Source organism: Globicephala melas, chromosome 7 (assembly GCF_963455315.2).
Source record: "Globicephala melas chromosome 7, mGloMel1.2, whole genome shotgun sequence".
Classification (NCBI taxonomy): Eukaryota; Metazoa; Chordata; class Mammalia; order Artiodactyla; family Delphinidae; genus Globicephala; species Globicephala melas.
Genome location: NC_083320.1, coordinates 71,952,790 through 71,978,424, shown reverse-complemented (window position 1 = coordinate 71,978,424; position 25,635 = coordinate 71,952,790). Strand labels below are relative to the sequence as shown.

Sequence of the window (25,635 nt, the reverse complement as noted above, 5' to 3'; positions counted from 1 at the left end):
AGCTTCAGGGAAGTGCCGTCACATCTTGTTGTCACCCTGTGCCTGGCACGCAGTGGATGTGCAACAGATACTTGTTGAGTAAATAAATAAGGTGAATGAATGCACTTCCGTGCTGTAATACATGAAAACTTAGATAAAGTATAGGAACAGCATGGCAGACAGAGTGCATTGGGAGAAAGTGGAAACATTGCTCAGGGTACTTTGAACTGAGAATTTATTGTATTCATGGTGCTATAAACATGCACACTGCAAGCTGAGACTTGCAAATCTTTGCCAACATTTATTTTAACGATGCTTTATTGAAAGGGGGATGGCTCCGTTTTGATAGACTATTTTCCTACTAGATTTAAGTGCCTTAATGGCAGTGCACGTTTACATCGCACGGTGCCTGTGCATCGCATGAGTAAATAAAGGCTGTCCACCCTTCTCAGTGCACTCTTACAAAAAATAAGGTATTCAAAATAAGAAAAAGGAGGCTTAATGAGAGTAATGTCAGGTAACTTTCGTATTTCGTTACCCATTTTTTCCCTCTTGCCTTCTGCTTTTTTTCTTCCCTAGAATTAACAGTCTGAATTTCCCCAGACCTCACCTGTCTTTGGGTAATGAGGTTACAGGAGTAATAACTCAGATTACACTGACTTGTTGCCCACCTCTCTTCACACAAGGTCCCAGGCCCTTGTAAACGTGTTTCTGGAAGTTTTGGGAAGCTCCCCAGGGGCACGTCATGTGTTCACGACCAGGGATGCTGGGGCAGCTGGTGCTTCTCTCCCGGAGCCCTGCCCCGCATCAGCTCCCGGTACCCAAGTGTCATTCCCTGGAGCTGAGTCCGTTCAAGTAGCATTCCGGAGTTTTATTTACAGCCTCTCTGCTGCTTCTTGAAGGAGAAATCCAAGTGATGGATGACACACTGTGCTTGAAATTGCCCTCCCCTTGGGCCGAGGCTTTCTGACTGAGTCAGTTCATCATTTGGCTTCTTCTTCCTCAAAGTGAATCTTCCCAACAGGCTCTCACCCTCCATAGATAGGCTTGTGGGCAGTCCTGGCAGTTCACCTGCCCAGCCTCACCACGGTGTGGGACAAAGTGGTCAGAGGCAAGGCCAGGTTCCCTCCATCCCATAAACTTAGGCTAAGTCTTCCCCTTTCTCAGTTCCAAAGTGCATGTCTCTCCCTCCCCCCCACAATGCTTGCTTTTGGGTGTAGGGGAGAGAGAAGGGCCAGACTTTGGAAGCTCTGTGCAGGTATTGTGCTCTTTAAAAATCCAAGACTGTGATCTGATAGTTTACCACAGTTTACCATTTCTTACTGACTATTTAATGACGTTTGCCCTAGTGATAAAGGTACCCCCGCCCCCGCCAAAGGAATCCTCTTCCTCATCCTTTTTATTTTTCTCATCTTGTTGTGAACATTTCCCAGTGTGAGATGAAAACTCAGACCAGATACAATCAACAGGAACCTTTACTGTGAAAGTTCAAGATGGTTTAAAAAAAAAAAAAAAATCTCTAAAATGATTGATAACACAGGAGGGTCACTTTTCATAGTCTTCAGATGTCATGAAAAATGTAACATCTGCTTTAAATGCAGTAAGTAGCCTCAGGTGTTCTGTGTCCCAAATTTTGCTTTCACATATATATATATATATGTATATATATATAATTATTTTTAACTGAAACACTCAGAAATGAAAAGTAACCCCTGCCCTTCTCTCTCTCTCACTGCCTAGAGATAAAGCCCAGTTTGGTTTATTTCTGCCATTCCTTTTTAAAAAAATATTCCTTATATGGTCGTTTCTAAGCAGCAAAATAGTCAGCTGTGTGATTAAAATGTCAAAAGGAGTAGGAAAGCTGGCCACTGGGAAAAGTGTATTTGGAGATTTACATAAAGTCAGGAAAGGCACAGGGAGGAGGCTGAGCTCCAGGCTGTAGACCGATTGGATTGATGGAGATTGCCCCTCCCCCACCTCCAGCTGACACAAGCCCTTCTGTACAGTGCAAGGAGCTTGCAGGAGCTCTTCTGTGCCGGCTGCCTACTGGGTACCTCTGTAACCTCTTTGGGGGCACACTGTATGTTTCTCTTCATCTAGAGAGCCCTTTATCTTTAAATTTGAGAGCCCCCTTCCCCTGTGTCACAGAGTAGAGAATGGTGGGCAGAGGAGGTGGGGAATCGGGATGAAGAAAGGGATCCAGAGTATGAACTGGGTGTAATTTATGGTCAAGAACAATCCCCGTTTATCTTAAACCTTGTAAACTGGGCAAGTTGGTGCCCCATCCACGGCCCTAGACCCTGCTCAGACCCTGCCAGAAGGGTGGCCTTCCTTAGAGGTCCCGCCTGTGGTGACCTGTGCTTTGCCTACTTGATACGTTTGCTACCAAAGTATGGCCCGTGGTCCTGACTATACCTGGTAAGTGCATCAAAATCTGCATCTTGACAAGACCCCCATGGCATCCTTATGCCCAGTTAAGCTTGAAAAGTGCTTTATACCAGTGTCTTGGGTCCCCAGGAGTGACTGGGTGGCAAGGCCGGTGGGACAAGGAAGCACATTGGCTACTGGATGAGCCCGTTTTCAAGCTAATACCTGACAGTCTTGTTTTTAAGAGCCTCTTGCCTTAAACAGTTAGGAGCCCACATATCATGCTTTCTGGGTAATTATTATTGTAGTATTGGATTTTGGTTAATTTGGGGGGATTAACCTGAGGGCGCTTGGTTTACATAAAGAAGGGAAGTTATTTTAGGTAGTTTATGCTTGGGAATGTTGAGCATTTCATTGTAAACAGAAAGCTGTGTGTAGAAAAGTGCTGGGCAGTAGTTTCCCCTGAGTAAGGGGGGTGTTAGGGGGATGGATTTTTCAGTTTTGATCTCTGTTGATAAAGAATTTGGCCACTTCATTTAAAAGGAGTTTTTCATTTCAGTGGCATAGAACTCAGTGTCCTTGTGGTTTAATAGACGGCATTTTAGTGTAAGATCAGTGATTACAATGGGTCTTAAGTGGTGTGGCCTCGGTTGTCTGTCCTGCGGTCAGTCTGGTCAGCTGATCACCTCACTAGACCCTGAAGGCCCTTGTTATAGTGCCCCCTATGTAGTAGAAACGGTAGCTCTTCTCTTTCTGGAGGGTGTACCTCCTATAACCCTGATTCCTCAGGGTTTCTCTTTTAACCTGTTATTGTTGTTTTCTTTTAGGGTAGGGTCTTTCCTTGAGTGTCTGATAATTTTAGTTTGTAAGTAAATACAAGGTACTACAAAGCTGATTGAAAGGTAGGGTTGGTGTGTATGTGTTTGTGTGTGTGTGTGTGTAGGGCAGGCTTTATGGTAGCATGAATGGTCAGGGATCCACCATTTCTTTGAGGGCTTGTCCCCAACTGTTTCTCGTCCCAGGGAGGAATCCTCTAATCTATTCCTGCTTGGTGTGCAAGCTTGCTGTCAGCATTTTCACAGCTGGGGCAGGGAGTGTGGAGAGATGCATCTGGGGCCACATGGAGAATTTTCCTTAAGCCCAGTGTTTCAGTGTGGCACTCAAGAGTTTAGCTGTTGAATCTCCACGGTGTTGGAATTCAGCCTTTCCAGGGGAAAAGCTCTGCTTCCAGGATGAAGGAGGGAATGCTTCCTGGTTTGGGAAGGGGTTCTATGGGTCTTACTCTCCCTTCAATAGATTTCCAACCCATGGTCCTGCGTTCAGCCCTGCCGCGCCCCTGCCTTCAGAGGTGTCTGCTGTCTGGGAGGCTGAGCCCTTCCTCCCCCGACCCCCAGCCCTAACCTCTTCTGCTGTGTTTCATCCATGCTCCTCGGCAGTCTGTTTCCACTTTCAGAAGTTTGGTTTCTTGCCTGTGGCTGTCTTCTTTTCCCACTGGTCTCTCTTAAATCCCTTTACTGCAGCTTTAATGGTGTTTTGAAAGGGAGTGAGGGCAAATGAGTGTTCATCTGCTGTGTTTAATGGAAAGCGCCCAGAGTCTCTAACGAGCGATTGAGGGGGAAAGAAGAAAACCTCTGTAGTTATAAATTTATCTGGTTTTATAGCATTTGAGGTTCAGCAGTTTGTGAAAAGCAATTTAAATAAAAGGATCATGTTGGAGAGCAGTGGTTTATATTCACTTCATAATATTTCAACTCTTAGGAAAGGGGAGATCAGAGACAAGTGAGTATGAATAAAAGATTTGCTGAATGTATAGCCAAGACCTGTGGATTTGGTGTTGGAAGGTTCCACTGCCCTGACCTTTTCTAGGATTGCCTATTTAATCTAGATTTCCTAGTTGGATAAGTGCTGAATGGTGATTCAGTACATGGGCTTCAAACCTGCACAGACCACGAAACCATTTGAATTCCTGCTTTGCCATGTGTGGGCCATGAGCACATTGTTCCACTGATTTGAGCCTCAGCTTCCTGACCTAAAAATGGGGGAAATAATGCTTCTCTCCCAAAGTTATTAGGATCGAATGAATTAATATATGTAAGTGCTTAGCCTTGTGTGGTCACTGAATACAGTTGTATTTACTTTGTTACATTCTAGGTCTCCTTTTGTGTCCAGCCTCACAGGTCGCTATGCCAGGCACTGTGCCAAGTGTGGGAACCTGAGAGACCTGCCCTCTGCTTTCAGGATTTTCCCCTTAGAGCTGAACTCTCCCTCATTCATCGTTTAGCTCTGGGATGTACTGAGGTCCGAACTGGAGAGGGAGGGAGACCGTATTTGAACCTAGGTCTGCCCAGGTCTAGAGGCTCTGCTCTTTTTTTTTTTTTAATTAATTTTTATTGGAGTATAGACAACATTGTATAGTTACAATGTTGTGTTAGTTTCTGCTGTATGTGCAGCAAAGTGAATCAGTTATACATACACATATAACCACTCTTTCTTAGATTCTTTTCCCATATGGGTCATTACAGAGTGCTGAGTAGAGTTCCCTGTGCTATACTGTAGGTTCTTATCAGTTGTCTATTTTATGTATGGTAGTGTGTGTATGTCAATCCCAATCTCCCAATTTATCCCTCGCCCCCTTACCTCTTGCTAACCATAAGTTTGTTTTCTACATCTGTGACTCTATTTCTGTTTTGTAAGTAAGTTCATTTGTACCATTTTTTAGATTCCACATATAAGCGATATCGTGATATTTGTCTTTTTCTGTCTGACTTACTTCCCTCAGTATGACAATCTCTAGGTCCATCCATGTGGACCATGTAATGCATGGCATCCATGTAATGCAAATGGCATTAGTTTGTTCTTTTTTATGGCTGAGTAATATTCCATTGTGTGTATGTACCACATCTTCTTTATCCATTCTAGAGGCTCTGCTCTTAACACCGTCACCTTAGTGTTGAGTATTTCTTACAATGAGGGGTTGACCTCTGAGTAGAACACAGTTACAGACAAACAGATGGGCATAGATGCTTTCTGAAGGCTCTGGGTGACGTTGAGGTTCACATTCTAACCATTCCTAACAACAGCTGTACATCCATGTGAAATAGCCCATTTTGAAGAGAGTGCTTATTGTTAGAGAACATCTTTGAAGGATGTGTGGCGTAGGTAGATTGGCTGGAAGTAGATCTATTTAGATTGGTTATTACTGTACCCTGAGGAGTTAAGGTGAACAGAATCTTACAGGTACTTCATGAGTGGTGCATGGTTGCCGGTTGGGGCAATGTGAATCATTGGACGATAATAAAAGAAGGCTTTAGCTCCCTTGAGTTCTTTAAATGGAGGAGAGCAGATGATGCGAAAAAGGTGCCCTTGATCTCTTTTACCATAGGGAGTAGGTTGGGAACCAAGAGTGTGGAACAGTTCTCGTATTTGTCCATTTCTGCCTGCCCTGTTCAAGCTCTTCTTCCAAGTTGCTGTCTCCTTCACAGCAAATATCTTTGTTTCCCCTCGCCCTCCAGTCTTTCCCTTCATGCATATTTATATATGGATAAGTGTGTACTTTTGATGAAATCTGAATTGTATTTTGTGTACTGTTGTATAGCTTACATTTTCCACTTAATTTTCTTTCTCTCCACCCCCCCCCCCCAAACCATTCCACTTTAACCTTTAAAAACATTCCCTTTCTGACAGGGTTAAATCAATTATGAAGACAGCCATATGGTTAAATACTACATTAACCATTTTAGAACCATGATTTCTGAAGTCTGAAATAATACCCCTATCTGTCAAGCTCTATAAGCTTCTTTGATAATGCAGCCTATTTTCAGATGTGGTACATTATAACTGGCTGGGAATTATTAGAGTGTTTTTATAGTGTAGATGCTTTTGCAGTAAACCTTTAGGTGGCAGCACTTTCACCGTAAACCACATTCTGAATAGAATTTCTCAGATGCATAACATGTTTGACACAGAAGTATAATCAGAAGCCACCTGACTTACCCCTTCAGTGTGCAGTGGTGGAGCTGAGGACCTGGGAGGGGCAGGGCTGTGGCTCAGGGTTGAGCAGGAGGGAGATCTGTGAACCACTGTCTGGCACTCTTCCTCCACCCTTTCTCTTACTGATGTGAAATGTTGCCTGTCTCTGTGGCATTGTTAAAATCACACTTTTAAGTATAAGACAACCAAGGAAAATAAGAGTCAAGTGGATGATTCTGGACCAAAATGTAATGGGCTGTTTGAAAGGACCAGACAGAATAGGCAATCTTTTTTTTTTTTTCTCTAAGCAGCTTTATTTAGATATGATTCACATACCATACAGTTCACTCATTTGAAGTGTACACTACAGCAGTTTTTAGTATATTCACAAGTTTTTGCAACCATCACCACAACCTAATTTTAGACCATTTTTATCACCGCAGACCCCTTAGCCATCATCACCCCACAAGCCCGCACATCCTCCAGTCCCTGGCGACCATTCATACTTGTTTCCATAAATTTGCCTGTTCTGGACATTCCATATGAATGGAGTCATATAACATGTGGTCTTTGGGGACTGGCTCCTTTTACTTAATTTTTTACTTTTTTTTTTTTTTTTTTGGCTGCAACGCATGGCACGTGGGATCTCAGTTCCCTCCTGACCAGGGATCGAACCTGCGTCCTCTGCATTGGAAGCACGGAGTCTTAGCTACTGGACTGCCGGGAAGTCCCTGGCTTCTTTTACTTACAAAATATTTTCAGGCTTTGTCCATGTTGTAGCATGAATAAGTACTTCTTTTTATTGCCCAGTAATGTTACATTGTATGAATATATCACATTTTGTTGTCAGTTGATGGACGTTTGGCTGTTATGAATAATGCTGCTACGAGCATTCATGTACAGGTTTTTGTCTGAACATACATTTACATAGAAGTGGATTTGTTGGGCCGTATGATAACTCTGTTTGTGTAAACTTCTGGGGAACCACCCAGCTGTTTTCCAAAGCGGCTGCGTGTGTGCATTGCCACCAGCAATGTGTGAGGGTTCCATTCATTGTAATTCAGAATTCCAGGTCTTCTGATGATAAGTTGGGGATGAAGGGGAGGTGAGAGAGACGATTCTCAGGCTCTCTTGTGTCCCCGAATCGTATGCCGGACTGCCTGTTCTGCCTTTCCGAAGGTAGCTGTGTCAGCTACCAAGAAACCAGCCGGCTTCCCTGCCCCACACAATTGCTTTGCGTCACCAGGCTGATAAAATGCCTGCGGTCTGTGGCCACGCAGAGCATATTGATGTTATAGCCTGGCTGTTTGTAATCCTTGCCTCCTGACTTTGGAGATACCAGCAACCTGATCGTCTTGGTCCCAGTTAGAGAAAAATTCCAAATAAAAAACCCTTTGCCATGAGCCATCCAGGTCTGGACATGTCAAAATCACTTACGTGACATACACCAAAGACAGCTGTAGAGACTGCACAGCAAAAGAGCAGCTTTTGTTTTTGTCAGAGTTTATATTCTCCAAGCTGAGCTTACAGCCCTTTCTTTGGCAGCCCAGACTGGCCGTTCTTACATCTGTACTGAAATGACTGTGTGTGTGTTCAAGGGAGGGGAAGGGGCCGGCTCTTCCTTTAGGCCTATCTGGGTCCTGGTGAGGACACACACTGTACATTCTGAAGCTTTGTTTGCAGCTGGAAAAAATTAGCCACACTCAGATCTTTCTCACTGCAGGTCCCGTCAGGAAGCCCAAGTATGTGGAAAGCCCCAGAGTGCCTGGAGATACAGTCATAATCCCGTTCCGAGACGTGCCCAAGCCAACAGAGCCCAGTGAAAATGGTAAGAATATGTTTTCAATGATTTTCCCCCCTCAAGATTTTACACCATGACACTCCACTTCTGAATGAAAACTTGAGTGCCTCTTGCAGGAGTGCTTTGCTAAACTGAATGTATCTGGGAGGTGGTTTTCCTTGGGCAGTTACAGAGATCTGTTTCGTTAATGTAAATTCTTGGGATTATGTACACAGTGTAGGAATAGTTGAGTGGGTGCATGTGCATTGCTTACAGGTTGAGACTTAACTTCCTGTCAATTTTGACCTTCCTGGTTTGGGGGGACATGAAAAGCCAGCCAGTAGACTGCTTCCAAGATTTTGTTCTGTTTTGTTTTTTAGTGCTCCATCGTTTTAGAATATTCAACAGCAGGCTTTGGCTGAAAAGCTGAAACTGTAGCTAGACAAAGCTTATAATAACTAGCTTTCTTAAAAGCATTTGGTAACTTTTGAAAGCTGCTTATTTTTTTTTTAAACATCGAAAGTTTTTCTTCAGAAAATGTTGAAGTAGAGGCAAAAAAAATATCCAAATTGATTGAAACTTTTCATGAAGACACTTTATATTTTGCTTTTTTCTCTATATCTGGAAATACGTGTAACAGACGGTACATACTCTAGCATTTCGTAGATGTATTAATAGTTCTTTATTTTTTTTAATCGATTCCAGAATGTACCTGTTTGTTTCTTTCTCTGGGGTGGGGGGTTGTGTCCACAACTCACAACTCTAAGGTCTTTAATTTATGTGTTTTGAACTTACATCCTGTTTTCCTGCAGAAACACATGGTTAAGAATCCTGGCATATGTAGAGAAGCCTGTTGTACCCCCAATATGCACACAGGTTTATGTAGTAATGCTGAAAGAGAAAACTCACCCATATTTCCACCTTGGAAGACCTGGCATCCTCCTCTCCCTAATTGTGGGTGGAGAGGGGTATAGCTTCTTTATGTTCTACCACTGTATGTGCATTTCATGTTTCTGCTGAGGCATAGGAGGGAGTGGGTACGAAGTGTAGGGCATGGTAGGAACATGGAGTGGGGTGGCAGTAGTGGTGGTGAAAATAAAGCTAAAAATGAGCTGAGTGTGAGGGGTTGGCAGGAGAGGAAAATCAAGAATAGGAGTTTGGGGTGGGCGGGGGTCGAGATGGGACCAGGAACTGAGCATTCTGGGCAGGGAAGAGATGCTGTTGCCTGCATCCTGGCATGAGAAATGCCACCCTTTTTCCTTCTGTTCAGGCACCCAGCCGTTTGGTTTAGGTAAGAGGTTCCCACTAGGATTTGTGCTGAGGAGGGGCAGGGCACCAGGTGTGTGGTGGTGCAGAGGGGCGAGGGTCCACAGTGCTGTCTGGTCAGGATAGCCGGAAACCCTGCAGACATGAGGACCCTCCTGGTTGTGAATTCACGTGTGCAAGGTGTCTGTGGGTCAATCTTCTCGCTCATTTCTATTCTGGGTGTCAAAAAGAAAGTGAAAACCTGTTCCTCTGAAGTGAGTATCAATAATCTGAATTTACTGAGCCGTCTGCCCATTTCAGAATAAGCCTGCCCCCCCCTTACCCTCATCCCCACCTGCCTTTGGAGTCCTGGTTGGTTACGCCCCTGCCATTTGGCTGGTGTGAACTCCATTATGTGACGCCTTCCTCGGTGGCCAGGAGTCCTGTTGACATCCTGTCTAGAGTTTAGGGCTCCCCCTGGGGTAAGAATGAGGACAAATTTGGGATTTTTATTGGGCAAAGAAAAGAGGTTATAAAACAGTTCCCGCTGTGAACTTTTCTGCCCTTGCCCAAGGCAGAATTGGCTTTCTTAGGGGAGGAGGTATTCTTACGCTTGGCTGCCAGCTGAGCTAAATTCAAGCAGCGTGATTGATATTGTTGGTGTAGCCTGCGGTCTGCTTACAGAGGGGCTTACTCTCGAGACCCTGACTCCTGGATTCAGCATCATCAGTCTCCATGGGGACTGAAATTATGACATACCCGGGCTACGAATACACACCAGGAGTTTCCAGAAGTCTCACCTAGAATTAAGAAGCAGGATACATTTCCCCTTTTTTGGGCGTCGGGAAAGGGGCGTAGTTCATGCTTGCGGGCACGTGGTCTTTTGTGGCTAGCCACGAAGCCGGTGGAAGCCCCAGGAGAGTTGTCTGTTGGTTGATGAAGAGGTGGTTGCCTAACAAAATTTAACTTGATGATTAGTAAACGATGGTGTGTTTTGTAATCCCCATGGAATCCTTTACATTTCAGTGGGGTTAATTAAGTTTGCCATATTAAAGTACAAATTTTATGTCCAGGTCACTGAATCTGAAGGTGAGGCTGGAGCAAACTAAAACTAATTGAGTTTGAGTATTAGCCCAAGCATGTACAGATGCATGCATGATGGACTAAATCCTAATTTCTAGGGTTTCATGGTAGCAGCATTACTTAAGTTTTAATTTAAAATTTGGGCTTATACTTTCCGTATTTCCTTTGGGCATTTTTAAAAAGTCTCTAAGACACTTTTCTGGATTCTGTCAATAATAGCATTTCAGTAATCCCCAGACCAACAAACTATTGACGACAGCCCCTCACGAAATGCTTTTGAAATTTCCCATAGACTCGTGAAATATCAAGTTATTCCTAGATGTTTGAAATACCCTTTTTTCCAGACTAAGCTGCCTCACTTTATGGTCGTGTTGCTCCATAAATTCTTGACTCTTAGCTCTCTGAAATTTAAATCAAAGTAAAACAAAACCAATGAGCACTTTGAATTTATCCATGAACTTATAAGCAGTTGTATTTATGTGTAATCTGCTTATTTTAGCCATCTGGGTAGTGGGATATATGATATGGGCAGATGAACATTTTTATTATAAGCAAAGAACCTGTTTATTAAAGTTTACATTAACCTGGAAACATCTTTATGGAAAGAGATTCTACTTTATTCAGTATTTTAAAATATTTTGGAAAAACAGCACTTTCTACTCTGACAAAAAGAGTGACTTAGTGAGGTCCTCAAACAAAATACAATCCCCTTTTTCCTGTCAAATGATCCTAATAAGCTATGTGTCATATAGAGTATGTTCTTCACAAATAAGCTTCCTATTGCTAAACCAACGTATTGTTTAAGGGGAAAATGTCACCCACAAAACAATACCTCTGCCTTAAGGGAAAATAGAAAACTAGATAAATTACGGAGGGTTATTAGATTATAATAGGATTCACAGCTATGTTTCTTGGAATTAGGGGCAACCATAATCCATTTAGGTTTGCTTCAATCTATCCTTAGCTACTTAAGCAAGCTTTGATGGGGAGGGGTGAGAAAGTTTTAGTCTTATGAGTCATTGCTTGGTGAAGTCTCAAAATACGATGAAACTTTTTTTTCTAGCAGTGTGGTTAGCAAGTAAAACCAACACATATGAAACAGCAGAATAATTAAATGCAGGACTATCTTACTGGGAGGAGTGAATCTTTTTTAGATATATGTTTAAGTACACATTGATGCCTTATGCTTTTGATCACTATTATAAACATTCAAAAAGATGTAGAGAATGAAACAGGTATAAAGAATATGGTACCTGTCTACCCACTACTCAGTTTAAGAAATAAAACATGACTGTGTTTCCTCCTGATCACATTTCTCTTCCTTTCCCGAGAGGTAACCTTGCTCCTGCTTTTTTAATTTTCAGCTTCTTAGCATGGTGATGCAGCACTTGACCGATGGTTGGATAAGGTTTTAGTTAGATGGAGGTACAGAAGGGGGACATCCCTGGTATGTGTGTAGTGGAGGAGAGACTAGAGGTAGAGTAGCCATTCGTTCTGCATTCCCTTGAATAAATATTAAATTCTTGTGCTGTGAAAAGTACTGTGTTGGATGCTATTTGAGATGGGTTATCAAGCATAGGTCCTTTTTTCTTGGAGGCTTAGAGTCTGGTCAGGGATTAAAGACATATATATACAGAGTAACTATAGTACAGGGGTGAGGGAGTAGTATTGACTAATCCAAGCTGGGTGACCAGTCGGGTGCAGATGGAGGTGCTGTGCCGGGAAAGACTTGCTTGGAGTACTATGCCTTGATTCACTTGTTGGCAAAGTATAGGATGGAGTGGGGCAGGAAAGGGACTAGAGTCAGGGAGAATGGTTAGAAAATGATTTCAGTAGTTAAGTGAGAGAATAAGATCTCAAATTAGAACAGGGGCCTCCCTGGGGGCGCAGTGGTTGAGAGTCCGCCTGCCGATGCAGGGGACACGGGTTCGTGCCCCGGTCTGGGAAGATCCCACATGCCGCGGAGCGGCTGGGCCCGTGCGCCATGCCGCCTAGCCTGCGCGTCTGGAGCCTGTGCTCTGCAACGGGAGAGGCCACAGCAGTGAGAGGCCCGGGTACCGCAAAAAAAAAAAAAAAAAAATTAGAACAGGATCAGGAAAAAAGTGATACAGGAAGATTCCTGAGGAATTGCAAGGATCTGGAAGCCATAAGAGACAAAGATGATGACATCAGGGTTTTGAGACTACATTAACCAGACACTAGGAGAGAGGGACCTGTCCATTTTGGTTTGAGTTCAGTTTCGGGCATGTTGAGTTTGAGGTCTGGGCACATCTAGGCAAAAGTGTCCAGTGAACAGTTGGAAAAATCAAACTGGGGCTTAAGAAAGAGCTCAGGCGGTAAATTGAGCAGCCTTTTACTTAGAGGGAACGTGATGAGGTTAGGTGCATTACACTAGGGAAAAGGTCATTGAGAGAAGAGACCTGAAAACCTCTGGTATTTTATTTTTGAGCTGTGAATAAGGTGGAAGAAGCACCAGCAAAAGGGTAGAAGAACCCACAAGACCACACAGTGTCCATGGGTTTCCCCTCTGAGTGTCTGATGTGACAGTTGCCACTTTCTTCCTTGCAGAGCAGAGTATCTGCCAAGGTCAAAAATTTACAGGAAAATCAAAAGAGGAGATGGGGCATGAAAAGAGAGTTACTGTGCCTAATAGGGCTGTTTTAGGAGGCTTGTGAAGGTGAATGAGTTTAAGTTGTAGGTATGTGATAAGGAAATGGAATTGCTGAGGTTATCTTTTCCGCCTAAGAAGCTGAGCAAGTAAGGGAAGATGAGAGATCAGTTAGTAGGGTGGAGGGAGTCTGCGACTATGGTTTTATTTATTATTTTTATGAGAAGGGAGAATTTAGTACAATTGAAGACTTAAAGGTTCTACAGGAGTGGGACATGGACTTCTAGGCATCCCTGAGACCCTTGCACAGGGTCTGTGAAGTCACAGCTCTTTGCATAATAACACTAAGATATTTCCATTTCTTTTGCATTGACAGTTGCAGTGATGGTGCAAGGGCAATTGTTGGTAAGACTTCTGATGCCTTAATACATGTTAAAGTAGGGGCTCCTGCTATTCTAGGGCTACATGTGGTATTTTTTTTTTTACCAACACCCACTTGCAGCAGAAATAATAATTCACTGAAAAATGTCCTTGAATGAAGCCCTAAAAATAATGAATTTTAAGTCTTGACCCTTGAATACCCATCTTTTTAATATTCTGTGTGATGAAATGGGAAGTCCGCAGAAAGCAGCGTCCACTGTGTGCTGAAGTATGATGGTTGTCTCAAGGAAAAGCCCTTGTGTAATTGTTTGAATTGCAAGCTGAACTAGCCTTTCTTTAAAAAAAAAAAAAAAAAAAAGAACATCATTTTTACTTGAAAGTACAACTGACAAATCAGGGTTATTCAGAATTGGGTATTTGACATGTTTCCTCGAAAAGGAACAAAATGAACACCTCACTTCAATTAAAAAAACAAACAAAAAATCCTGACAGGGATTAGTTGCCAATGATACAATTTGACCTTTCGAATGAAAATTAGGTTTTGGGGAATTTGCATCTGTCGCAAAAAGCTTGATGGCTTCCCAAGACTTTGCTATTGAGATCTGTGGTGATGTTAATGAATGTGATATTTTGGTGTTGTATAATAAAATGTGTCAACACTTGCAAGATCTGCAAAACCAGTATTTTCCAAATGACCCAGTGCATGATGTTAGAAAATCTTGCATGGGTAAAATCCATTTGAAGCATAAAACAGACCATTGGATTTTACTGTAACAGAGTACAGAAGTTCACTGATTCAGATTCAGATCAACATTGGAACTTACCTTTAAGAAATTGCTACTTGTCAGATTGGGGAGGTGTCAAAGAAGAATATATGTAATTAACTGGAAAGGTTCCTCCCTTTCCCAACTGTTCAATACATTGTTCTCTAAAGCCACAATTCTTCACATGCTTCAACCCATAGAACCTATCACAACAGATTGAATGCAGAAGTAGACATTAGAATCCAACTGTCTTCTATTAAATCAGACCTTAAAAAGAATTTGCAAAAATGTAGAACAATGCCATTCTTAACTTTTTAAATTAAAATACGGTTATTATCAAAAATATTATTTGTTAGTGTAATTTTTATTAACCCGAAATGGATTAACAGAGATTTTAACATTCTTAGTTTTAATTTCAAACATGCTAAATATCAATAGACATAACCCATATAAGCCCAAGCTCTTTGGAGTTCTTACTTTTTAGCGGTGAGCTCTGATACTAAAAGATTTGAGAACCACTGGCTTAGAGGAAGGAAAAGAGAGGGAGAAAATAAAAATAGGTGAGAAAATTGATTCACAGACTAATAGTTATCTAGACTGGAGAGGATGAGGACTTAAAGCGGCAGTGTGACTGAAGAGAAAAAGGCGAATTCAGGAAACATTTTGAAACAGGAAATGGTAAGATTTGGTAACAATTTCAGTGTGGGATGCATGAGATGAAAAGCCTAAAGATAACTTATACGATAACTATGTTTTGGTATTCCAGACTAGAAACCAGTTATAGACAGAACCAGATCAGGTTCATGGATAGATGCTCCTCTGTAAATAGTATTTTTGGAAATTGAAGGAGGAGGGAATGGCGATGCCTTAGGAGAAGGAGTAAGCAGAAAGAAACAGGAAAATGTTTGTGGAGTAGAAGGCAAGGAAGGCAAGAGGTTTAGCAAGAAGCAGGTCCTAGACAGGTAGAGGCAGAGGAAGGGATTTAACATCAATCAAGGCTGTGTCTCACTTAACAGACTTGATTCAGAAGTACTGTCTTGGAAGCTGATGTTAAGTCAGTGGTTCACGGTTACCTGCTAGTGAATAGCCAAGCGTCATCAACAGTGCCCAGCGCTCTGTTGAGGTTGAGGAGACCGAGAGTGGAGAAAAGGCTTCTCTTGACGGCATTATCACTGGTAATCCCCAGGCACTTCCAAGGTTCTAATAGCGTCTGGCTTTAAAGAAGTCAGAATGATTATATGGGAAATGAAAGCAGTTAAGTGTGGGCCAAGTTGGAACAGTTTGATAGCAGGAGGGGATTTGTTGTCTTGAAGGAATAGTGAGTTCAGAAAAAGTTAAATTAAGGCAGAAAAATTCTAAACAGAAAACTATTTTTTTTTTTCCGTAAAGAGAAATATATGCACATTAAATATAGAACGGAAGCCATGAAAACAGAAAATGAAGTAATAGTGAGAAAGTGGGCTCTTGGTGTTAAAATTGGTAGAACTAATGACCAACTTTGGTACAGTGTTTTATCTCAAAGATATTCGGCTCATAAGATGTTTCTCACATTTGTTTTGAGCTTCACAATCTTTAAGAAGTAGGTGATGGCCACTTCCCTGATGAGGAAATTGAGGTTTAGAGAGGCTCACGCTGTAAGGGATCCAGAATAGCTTTAGTGTGGGGAAGTCTTTTCCTCTGAGTCTGTAGGGGGGGAAGGTGAGGGGATGGTTATTAAGGGGACAAATAGGTTTGAAGTTAGGATGGAGCCAGTCACCTTGTGGACCGTACCTGGATGTTGGCACCCCAGATGTGATCTAACAGGTGTGAACAGGTGAAAAGAGCCAGGCAGGGAGTGATCAAAGAAATTCCCTTTGCCTTTCTCCATGTGATTATTCCACAGTGGTGTAATAGCAAGGATTTCATGAGAACATTATTGGGAGGAATATCGCTCTCCACTTACCTAACGGGTTCCTAGGGAGTGTGAGGCCAGATACTCTGTCACCTCCAGCTACAGTCATCATAAGTTCTTTGGCTATTTAAATCTATGAGATGTGAAAGCATTGCTAAGAGATGAGGTCTTTCTCTCCAGCCCTTATCCCACTGCTGTGGGGTAAGGTACACCCATTATTGATGAGTGATTTAATATTAACTACACAAATGAAAATAGACTATCTAGAGTATCCCATTGAATTTTGGTTTGGGAGTCGTTCTGGAATCATTAGCTCAAAGAAAATCCTATCTGACTGTTCAGATCTCAGTATTTGGTAATTGACTATGGAAGGACAAATACATTTCCATTTCACAGTCGAGTGTATCAGTGTGTGTTCCCAGGCAACTCATCTTCCCCAAAATGGCACTGTCACACTTCACCCAGGGGTCCTTCTGCCAGAATGAAAAGTTCAGCGAGAGACACTCTGTGCATTAGGGAAGGAAAGATGCGGACAGCTTGACGTGGATTAAGGAATTCAGACCAAAGGCGACTTCTGAGGGGAAGGTCACTAGGATGACATTTTAGTAGAAAGAGTAATATGAAAAGACAGTTGGGAAGCTTCTGGAAGAAAGAAAATTGTAGTGGCTTAATGGATGCCAAAACTGCAATAAAGAACATCTGTTCATTCCTCCCAAACCTGGGTAGATTTTTGGAACGTTGGTAGCAACAAAGACCAGATTGAACAGTTAAGAGAACAAGTTAATGATGAATTTGGGCATCTCTTGTCTCTTCAGGAGACTGGAATGGCCACTGCTCCCCAACTTGTCTGAAGGGGGGAAGTTTAGATGACTAGTTGTCTTTGAATTTATACACACACACACACAAACACACACGTGTGTGTGTGTGTGTGTGTGTGTATATATATATATATATATATATATACACAGTGATATGCGTATATAAAATTATTATTTTCTTAATGAAAACCTTGACAATCTGGGGTGAATCTGCTGCCTCCGGCCCCCCTCCCACCCAGGACCTACACAGGATGCGGGTCTCAGAGTGAGCCATTGGCTGTGGCCCTGTTTGTAGTCAGGGTAAATTTCGTGACGGCAACTGCCAACTGGGAGTAGTTTTTGGCTCTCTCCCCAGAGTGTTTCAGGTTGAACCAGAAGCTAGACATTCTGGGGCAGGTCACAATTGGGAAGCAGTGTAGAGATTGTTTTGAAAAGAAAGTGGGGTGTGGAGTAGAGAAAGTGCTGAGTACTGGCCCCTCACCCACTTCTTCCCCTTTCCAGCTGCATCCTGTTCTCTCCCTCCCGTCCAGCTGCCACACCTAAGATAAAGTAGCTGCCCTGCCTGAGCCTTGGGGCAGGGGAGGGCGGCACTGATCCTGTTCTGAAGTGGTCCAGCCCTTGGGTGTGCCTGGATCATGCTGATTTGGTTTGGTTCCTGGTTTCCTTTCCCCAGTGCCCATGTACCTTAAGAGTCAAAATGTGGTTGGAGATCTCTGGTGGGAAGGGACCTTCTGTAGAGTAGCTTTGAGGGTGTGGTTGACCTGCTCTGGGGTGGCTTCCTTACCCCTGTCATTGGTTTGGGGCCACTGCTCCTTCGTGTTATGGGTTTATCTCAAATGATCCAGAAACATCAGGGCTCTTTTAACCCACAACGATCAAGCCTTGGTTATTTTATCTCTGCAGTATTCTAGAGCAACTGAAAACTGTCCAAGCTGGGAAACAGCTCTTCTCACCCTAAACATTGGGAGCTTTTGAGAGCAAGCCAAGGGGTGGGGTACTTTTCCTTCCTTGAGGATACAGTCAGCCTAGTTCCTCTTACAGCTGCCATCCTGGGAGCATGACTTAGCAAAACTCATAATGTGGGTGAGTATAATACAGGTGGTCTTCTCAGCTCTGCTTATGTTGATTTTTGTAGTTCCTTACAAAAGGCAAAGTTAGCATTGAACTTTGGGGTTGATGTTGTAGCTCAAAAGTAATATCTCGAATTTGTTCTTTCCTCATTTTATTTTTCTGTGACCTATTATCTGTAGATTTCCACATCCAGGGAAAATTGTTCATGAAGGTATGGATCTAGGTACCTAGACAATTAACAAAAAACAACAAAACATTAAGAGGAACGACTGTTACGGGTTGTATGTTGTTCTTAAGCTCTAACTTTTGTAGGCACAGTTAACTTTATACGTTATTTCATTCCCTGATGGATGCTGACTTAAAACTGTAAGAGAGCTGTTAGAATGATGTGAATATCATTTTGTCCACCAAAATTAAGTTCCCTTAGGCTTTGGATACAAGATTAATCTACAGCTCAACATTTAAGTCAAGTCCAACAATAAAATTATCTCGAGTGCACCGAGCAAGATGACCAGGCTTAGGGCATCCAAACATGCCCTGTGACCTTCAGGTGGAACGTGCTTCCAGCCTTACTGTGGAGTGTGCTGAGAAGACAACCCATTTTTCTGCACCTCCCCATGGACAGCAGGGTGTACTACTGGGCCCTGTCTCTTAGGACACAGTTCACTGGGACTTAAGATCTTTGTTTCAACGTGGATCCCTGATGATTGACCCTTGGGTTGGAATTCTGGTTTTGACTTTCACTCCTAGGGGGTGTGCACAGGAAGTTTCCACTGAAGTGGTCATGCCTCTTTCTTGTTAAATGAGAGCTTGCATTTCAGTCCCCCTCTGCCCCCGCATCTAATAGCTCTGGCAGCATGCCACTTGGATTTTACTTTATTTCAGCCTCCTGTTGGCATTGGACACACTGTGCTCTTCAAGAGTAAGAGGAGTAGGCCTTTTTCTGCCTTTGGTGTCTGAAGTACCCATTTTTCATGCCATGGAAGTAGGAATTGCCATCAGAAAATGACACCGTGTCTCCTGATTCGGGTCAACAATTTCACCCTTTGCACTTGGAGTTTCTCTTTTACTGTTTGCTTAACCTGTCACAGTCTCTTAATTAGAATGTATTGCTGGCGGACAGGCAGCATTGTCAAACTTTGTGCGTTTTATAAAAATACGCAGAAGCACCAGACAGGCAGCTGTAATGCCAACTCCTCCAGATGCGATACTGCAATTCCAGAGAGGGGTGTCTTTCATTGTTTTCTTTCTTTCTTCCAGAAGCAAAGGCCGATAACGAACCGAGCTGTTCGCCAGCCGCTCAAGAACTGTTGACAAGGCTGGGATTTTTACTGGGAGAAGGGATTCCAAGCTCCACACACATCACCATTGAAGAAAAAAACGAAACCATGGTAATGCCCGAGGAGGACACTGCATGTCATACTTGCTCAGGGGATGAATGAAGGCATGACCGTCTTCCCCCCTCCCTGAGTGGGGAGGTCATTGTTCGGGCCAAATGAGTCTGGGCTGCTGCGTGTTGAAATGCATTTCAACAGTGTGTTTGTGAATCTTTGTAGTTGAGGTTGGGGCGGTGAGGAGAAGCAGAAGGGTGTAGAATTTACGAAAATGTCCACATTAACCTGATCAGCACCCGGAGAAGAGTAGCGGAGTGAATTAAAGCGGCTGAGAGAATTCCTTAGTAACGACACTACTTTTATCTTTATAGCACCGTTCTTCTCATCTGGCTGCTTTGGTGTACGCTTTCCTGTGCATTTTTATCCGTTGAAATTTTGGAGGGTCAGTGGGGTGAGGAAAAGATTTATAGGAGATTATATATAGAGACAAAATAAAATGAGATCAAATGGTCCATCTACGGAGGAGCACTCCCCTTCCTAGGGAACAGCAGCCTGCCACATCTGAGATGAGAAGTGTACGTCTGAATAGCAACGAGGGGCCGGAGCCTCTGCCCCCTGCGAGGGTCTCAGGGAGGGTGTCATGCATTGATTAAGATCGCAGTGGCCACCCGTCTCCTTCCCCTGATCGCAGAGCCCATAAATCTTAAGGAATCGAACCAGGTTGCAGTGCTTGTGAAACATTACAAAAACAGAATTCCCAGATTTAACGCACAGAGGTCAAAGAACCCATTTGTCTTCTGCAGACGTTAAATGAAAGGGAGTCTGCCTGTTTGCTATTTCTGCTCTACTAAATGCACATTCCCACTAAATTATTTCTAAGACTGCCCTTTTAAGAAAAAAGAAGATGGCAAAGTCGGGGGAACAGAACTAGGAGATTTCTCTTTTAAATGTTGGAAGACCGTATATATTAAGATCGCTAGATTTGAAGAACAAAACAAAACTGTTTTCCATTTTCCGATTTGTAGTTTCATTGTTTCAGCATCAAAAACAAAGGGATGTGTAGCTGTGCTAACTCCTCCTTCCCTTCATCTTACAGTGCACAGCTCTGAGCCAAGGCATCAGTCCTTGCTCCACACTTACAAGCAGTACCGCGTCTCCTAGCACCGATAGCCCCTGCTCAACCTTGAATAGCTGTGTCAGCAAGACGGCAGCCAACAAAAGTCCCTGTGAGACCATTAGCAGCCCTAGTTCCACCCTGGAAAGCAAGGACAGTGGAATCATAGGTAAGAAGCTCACTCCTCGGTCATGTGCTGGCTCCGTGCGTTTCAGCCAGAGCGTTCACCAGGCACGTCTTAAGAGGGTTTTAGCATGCGCGGTTTCTGAAGGTCGGGCCTGCCCTGTCCTTTGCAGATAGCACCGGCTCCATGGACAGCTGAGAGGATGAAGCATTGGCTTTTACGTTCCTTGGTGTTTACTTTTATAACCCTGGGCTCATTTGGTAAAAAATTTTCCAGATCAGGTCTGGCCTGGGAAGTTACAAAAATCTTCCCTCCTCACTGAGCAATTCTACTTGATGGGAATCGGGTCTGGATAGGACACACCGTAGGGCAAGGAAATCCCTGCATATTGAGAAGTCTTCCCAGCTCAGTCTCAAGGTCACTGATCTCCCACGTATTTCTGGGTGTGTGTTCTTTAGTTTCTTATAACGGCATCTGACCACTGTTTGGAGGCCAGGAGTTTCTAAGGAAACCTAACTGCCCACACACACCCATGCCCATACCCACAAAGTAGGTGTGCTTGTGCTGAGCTGTGAGTCTGGAGACAGAGTGTAGTCCTGACCCTTAGGCTGCTTGACTAGGTGACTTGAGCAACATTTCATTGAATTCTTTGCACACTTCTTTCCTTCTCAAAGGAAATCAAAAGTAAGGCTTCTGATTAGGTCAGTAGTTTCTAGTCCCATGTTCACAATAGCATCAACCAGGGAATTTAAGAGCCCTTGTCTTTACATACTATCCCAGACAGAGTGCGTTCGCATTTCTGCAGGAGGGCCTGGGCGCCTGTGTGTCCCAGTCTGCAGCCTGGTGTCTTTCGGGGGAGCCGTTCGGGTCTCTTGTGTGCTGAGGCCATGCTGCTGTCTGACACCAGTGCTCTCCTGCACAGCTCAGCCCCTCCCTGTTGCCCAAGTGATGCACTTATCTTTGAGGGATAGTTTATGTTTTATGTATGTAACCAAATGCAGTGACATTTGAGCTTTGTTTTCTCCAGTCGCCTGCAATTTCTTTCAAGTGTAATTTGAAAAACCCAGCTCTGCAGGTTCATCCAATTTTATTTTGGCGATTGCCCCAGAAGATCTGTGAGATGCCTAGGACTGGGTAGTGGGCTCTGTGAGGGGTCGGTCAGCACGAGGAAGGCAGTCTCTTCCCTCAGTTTTCACTTGGATCAGGATCTTCTATGGGTTTTTGTTTCCTTTTTGTTTGAGTTGTCTCATTGAGATATAATTTGCATACCACAATATTCACCCATTTAAACCATTGAGTGGACTGTGTTTATTCAGTACTGTGCAGCCATCACCACAATCTGATTTCAGAATATTTTTACCACTTCAGAAAGAAACCCTGTACCCTTAGAAGTCACACCTCGTTTCCCCGCACACCCCAGCCCTACTCAACTGGTAATCGACTTTCTGTCTCTACAGACCGGCTAGCTCATTCTGGACATTTCATGTGAATGGTGGGTTGTGGTTTTTGTAGCAGGTTTGAATTCTTTTCACTCAGCTTCAAGCCCTTCCAGTGAGCTTATTCTGCTAATTCCCCTTTCTCATCTCACTCTGCTTCCCCACCTGCTGTTTTGTCTAACAGATTTTTCCCAGTGTTACCTCTGTTTTCATGCCCCGTCTCTCTGAGCTGCCCACCACCGAAGGATCTCTGGTATTAATTCTGTGATAGCCAGATGACTTTTTTTTTTACAAATTATTTATTCATTTATTTTTGGCTGCTTGGGGCCTCCGTTGCTGCGCGCAGACTCGCGCTGTCGTAAAGAGCTGGGGCTACTTTTTGTTGCGGTGCGCGGACTTCGAGCCGTGGTGGCTTTGGCTGTTCCAGGTGACTTTCTTTACAGCATTCTTAGCCTTCTGCAATGTCCTCTCCTCCTCAGAGTTTGTCTTCCTTCAAGAAATTGGCTAGCGCTACAGATTTTTTTTTTTTTTTTTTGACAGCCTTTTACTTCTTATTCTGGGTTCTGGCCTTGACGTCTCATGCCTCTGATTATGGCCAAGCCAATTTCTTGTTTTGACAGAAACCCTTTCAATGACAGAAAACTACCCTCATTCATTCATTCATTCTCACTCTGTCTCTTTCTCTCATTGAGAGATTGCTGCTATGTTAAAGGTGTTCTAAAGAGGGAAAAGAAAAGGTGCTGGTTGGTCTTCTGCATTGTCAATGAACGACTGAACTGCAGGAGTATTGAGGCTCTTAATTAGTACTTGATTTAATACAGTCCCTGCTGAGCCCAGACCAGTGAGTCCCCCTATTACATGCTCTCCGTAGATCTCAATATTTTCAATTTACTTATTTTTTTCTTTTTAATTTTTTTTTTTTGTTTATTTTATTTTTGGCTGTGTTGGGTCTTCGTTTCTGTGCGAGGGCTTTCTCTAGTTGCAGCTAGTGGGGGCCACTCTTCATCGCGGTGTGCGGGCCTCTCACTGTCGCGGCCTCTCTTGTTGCGGAGCACAGGCTCCAGACGCGCAGGCTCAGTAGTTGTGGCTCATGGGCCTAGTTGCTCTGCGCCATGTGGGATCTTCCCAGACCAGGGCTCGAACCCGTGTCCCCTGCATCGGCAGGCAGATTCTCAACCATTCCGCCACCAGGGAAGCCCCTCGGTTTACTTATTTTTGTTTTGTTATTTACTTTTGTCTCCACATAGTTAGGGGGTCTCATTTATCTTATTCTGGCTGTCTACTGGGCTCCTAGCATGGTGTTGGGCATGAGAAATTAAGGAAAGAGAATTGTGGCTACTTACCAAGTTGCATTGCAGGAGGCAGTGGTTTAGTTGGTTTCTAAGGAAGCTATGTGGGATTCCCATTCCAAGTTGGCATTGTCCAGTCTTTTCATGTCGTCTGTATTTTAAGTTGTGTCTTGTCGTTAAAGTTAAATGACCCACTTCATGTCATTGAGGCTGTCCTTCCTTCCTTGACTCAGTCAGCATGTTCCCTTAACTCGGCTGAACAGGAAAAATGGCAACGATTGAGATGAAAGTGGGAGGAACTGGGAAGAGGTTCCTGAGTCCCTCTTTCAGCAAAGACCCCCTGCTTCATGCGACTGTGCTTCGTGCCCGGTCACCTGATCTCCTGCAGGGAGCGAGGACCATAGGTGGCCGAGAGGGAAACCCTGTGCTGGTGACAGTGTTTCTCTGTTCTCTCTCCTTCAGGGACCTGCAGAATTAGAACCTGTTGCCAAGGGACACATTGGAGGTGTGGTAGGGAGGAGAAGGAAAAACAAGCATTTCATCTCCAGGCAGACTTACCCACAGCTCTCTGTGAAGAGGTGGGCGTGGCAGGGCCAGAGGAGGGACGAGCTTCCTCCTGAATCAGTACAGGGTACGCAGGTTCCGTTGCCGCTTCAAGGAGCAGGGATCTGTGACTCAGTTGTGGTTCTGTGATTGCTGGGGGGTGGGCAGTGACGAACATGTCTGTTTTATAAGGTGTAGCCTTTGGGCATCTTAACTGTTCCACAGAGTAAAATATTCAAGAACACAGTGATCCCATTGGGCACCGATGAAGGCGAGATATGTTGGCTTCCTGCTTTGGGAGGCCCTGCAGCTGCTTGTAAAACAGGCTGGTTAAGATTCATGTCCCGGATTACACAGGGCCTGGAGAAGGGAGGAAGAGGCTTTCCATTTAATTTTCCATTTGAAGTTGTTTGAGATTTATCAACCCATGGAGCTCAGGTTGGAGTGGCAAAGGTTTGGGGGTGGGCTGACGTAAAGAGCACACAACTCATGACATAGCAAGCTTTGGGAAAGCTGTAGGCTCCCATCCAGGGCTCAGGCCAGAGCTCCACGTACAGTATTAGCACAGTTTATTTAGGGGAAATTTCTAACAATGCTAACCCATCCTTAAAAATTCCTGGGCCTCCCCCTTACTATTCAAGGTGACTTCCTTCATGATGATTCTATTCAGTCTAAATATTTTTGCCCAACAGATGCCGTGAAGGGAAGTTTGTGTTCCCACGTGCCCAGACAGCCTTCTCAGGCTGCCACAGGGTGCCCTGCCTGGGTTCTGTTTCTACTGGTTTTGATTCATTTGCAGGTGAAGAGAATTTCCTTTGGGAATTGCTTAGTAGGAGAAAGGGCAGGCTAATGACCATGTAGAGGAATTTATTTGGGCCCCTTCCAGTCCCTCTCTGTGGAGGCCAAGGCCTAGCGGGGCCCCTGTCCACCCACTGCCCCATGTTCATGGTGTAATGCAGAGGGGAGTCCCGCTGCATCCTATTTCAGGAGCTCCAAGTTCTTCCAACATAAATGTCTTTAGAAGTTTAATAATTCTGTCATGTAGAAATACTGTCTGAGCTGGATGGGATTAACTACATTCCCTACAAATGTCTTTTTTTTTTTTTTTTTTTTTTTGTGGTACGCGGGCCTCTCATTGTTGTGGCCTCTCCCGTTGGGGAGCACAGGCTCCAACGCGCAGGCTCAGCAGCCATGGCTCACGGGCCCAGCTGCTCCGCGGCACGTGGGATCTTCCTGGACCGGGGCACGAACCCGTGTTCCCTGCATCGGCAGGCGGACTCTCAACCACTGCGCCACCAGGGAAGCCCTCTTTTTTTTTTTAAAGTAAAATTCCTTACTCTTTACATAATAAAATCATTGGCATTACCTAGAAGTTAGTGTCTGATTTTCAAAGCTGCAGTGTGAAAACCTTCTAAATGTGACAGCAGCTGTACTCAGTCACCATGAAGCAGCTTTTTAATTATTTGCTTTGAAAAGGAAGACTTTATAAAGAAGTAGCATTTAAAGGTATTTCCTCCATGGTGGAAAGAACATTTTTTCTTAGTGACACTCCCTTGAATATAACTTGCTTCCAGCTGTTACAAATGGAAATTGTAGACTATTAATCCCAGCTTAGAAAAAAATTAAGTACAGGCAGACCTGCAGGCTTGATTCCAGACCACCATAACAGAGCAAATATCGCAGTAAAGCGAGTCACACAAATTTTTTTGTTTTTTAATGTGTATAAAAGTTGTACTGTAGTCTGTTAAGTGTGCAACAGCATTATGTCTAAAGAAAAAAGCAGTGTACTTACCTTAATTAAAAAATACGTTATTGCTAAAAAATGCTGACCGTCATCGG

General features: G+C 43.7%; 1 protein-coding gene across 4 annotated transcripts in view; it reads left to right on the top strand.

Annotated features, from left to right (window-relative positions):
- Positions 1-25,635, top strand: part of TANC1 (tetratricopeptide repeat, ankyrin repeat and coiled-coil containing 1) — a 229,561-nt gene that overhangs the window by 132,721 nt on the left and 71,205 nt on the right. For 3 of the 4 annotated variants that reach the window (XM_060302398.1, XM_060302396.1, XM_060302393.1), the window contains 3 exons: positions 8,039-8,143; positions 19,217-19,347; positions 20,387-20,573. In XM_060302398.1, coding sequence (XP_060158381.1) covers positions 8,039-8,143; positions 19,217-19,347; positions 20,387-20,573 — 423 coding nt within the window. The remainder of the gene's footprint in view (positions 1-8,038; positions 8,144-19,216; positions 19,348-20,386; positions 20,574-25,635) is intronic. The other variant, XM_060302397.1, reaches the window with a different exon arrangement.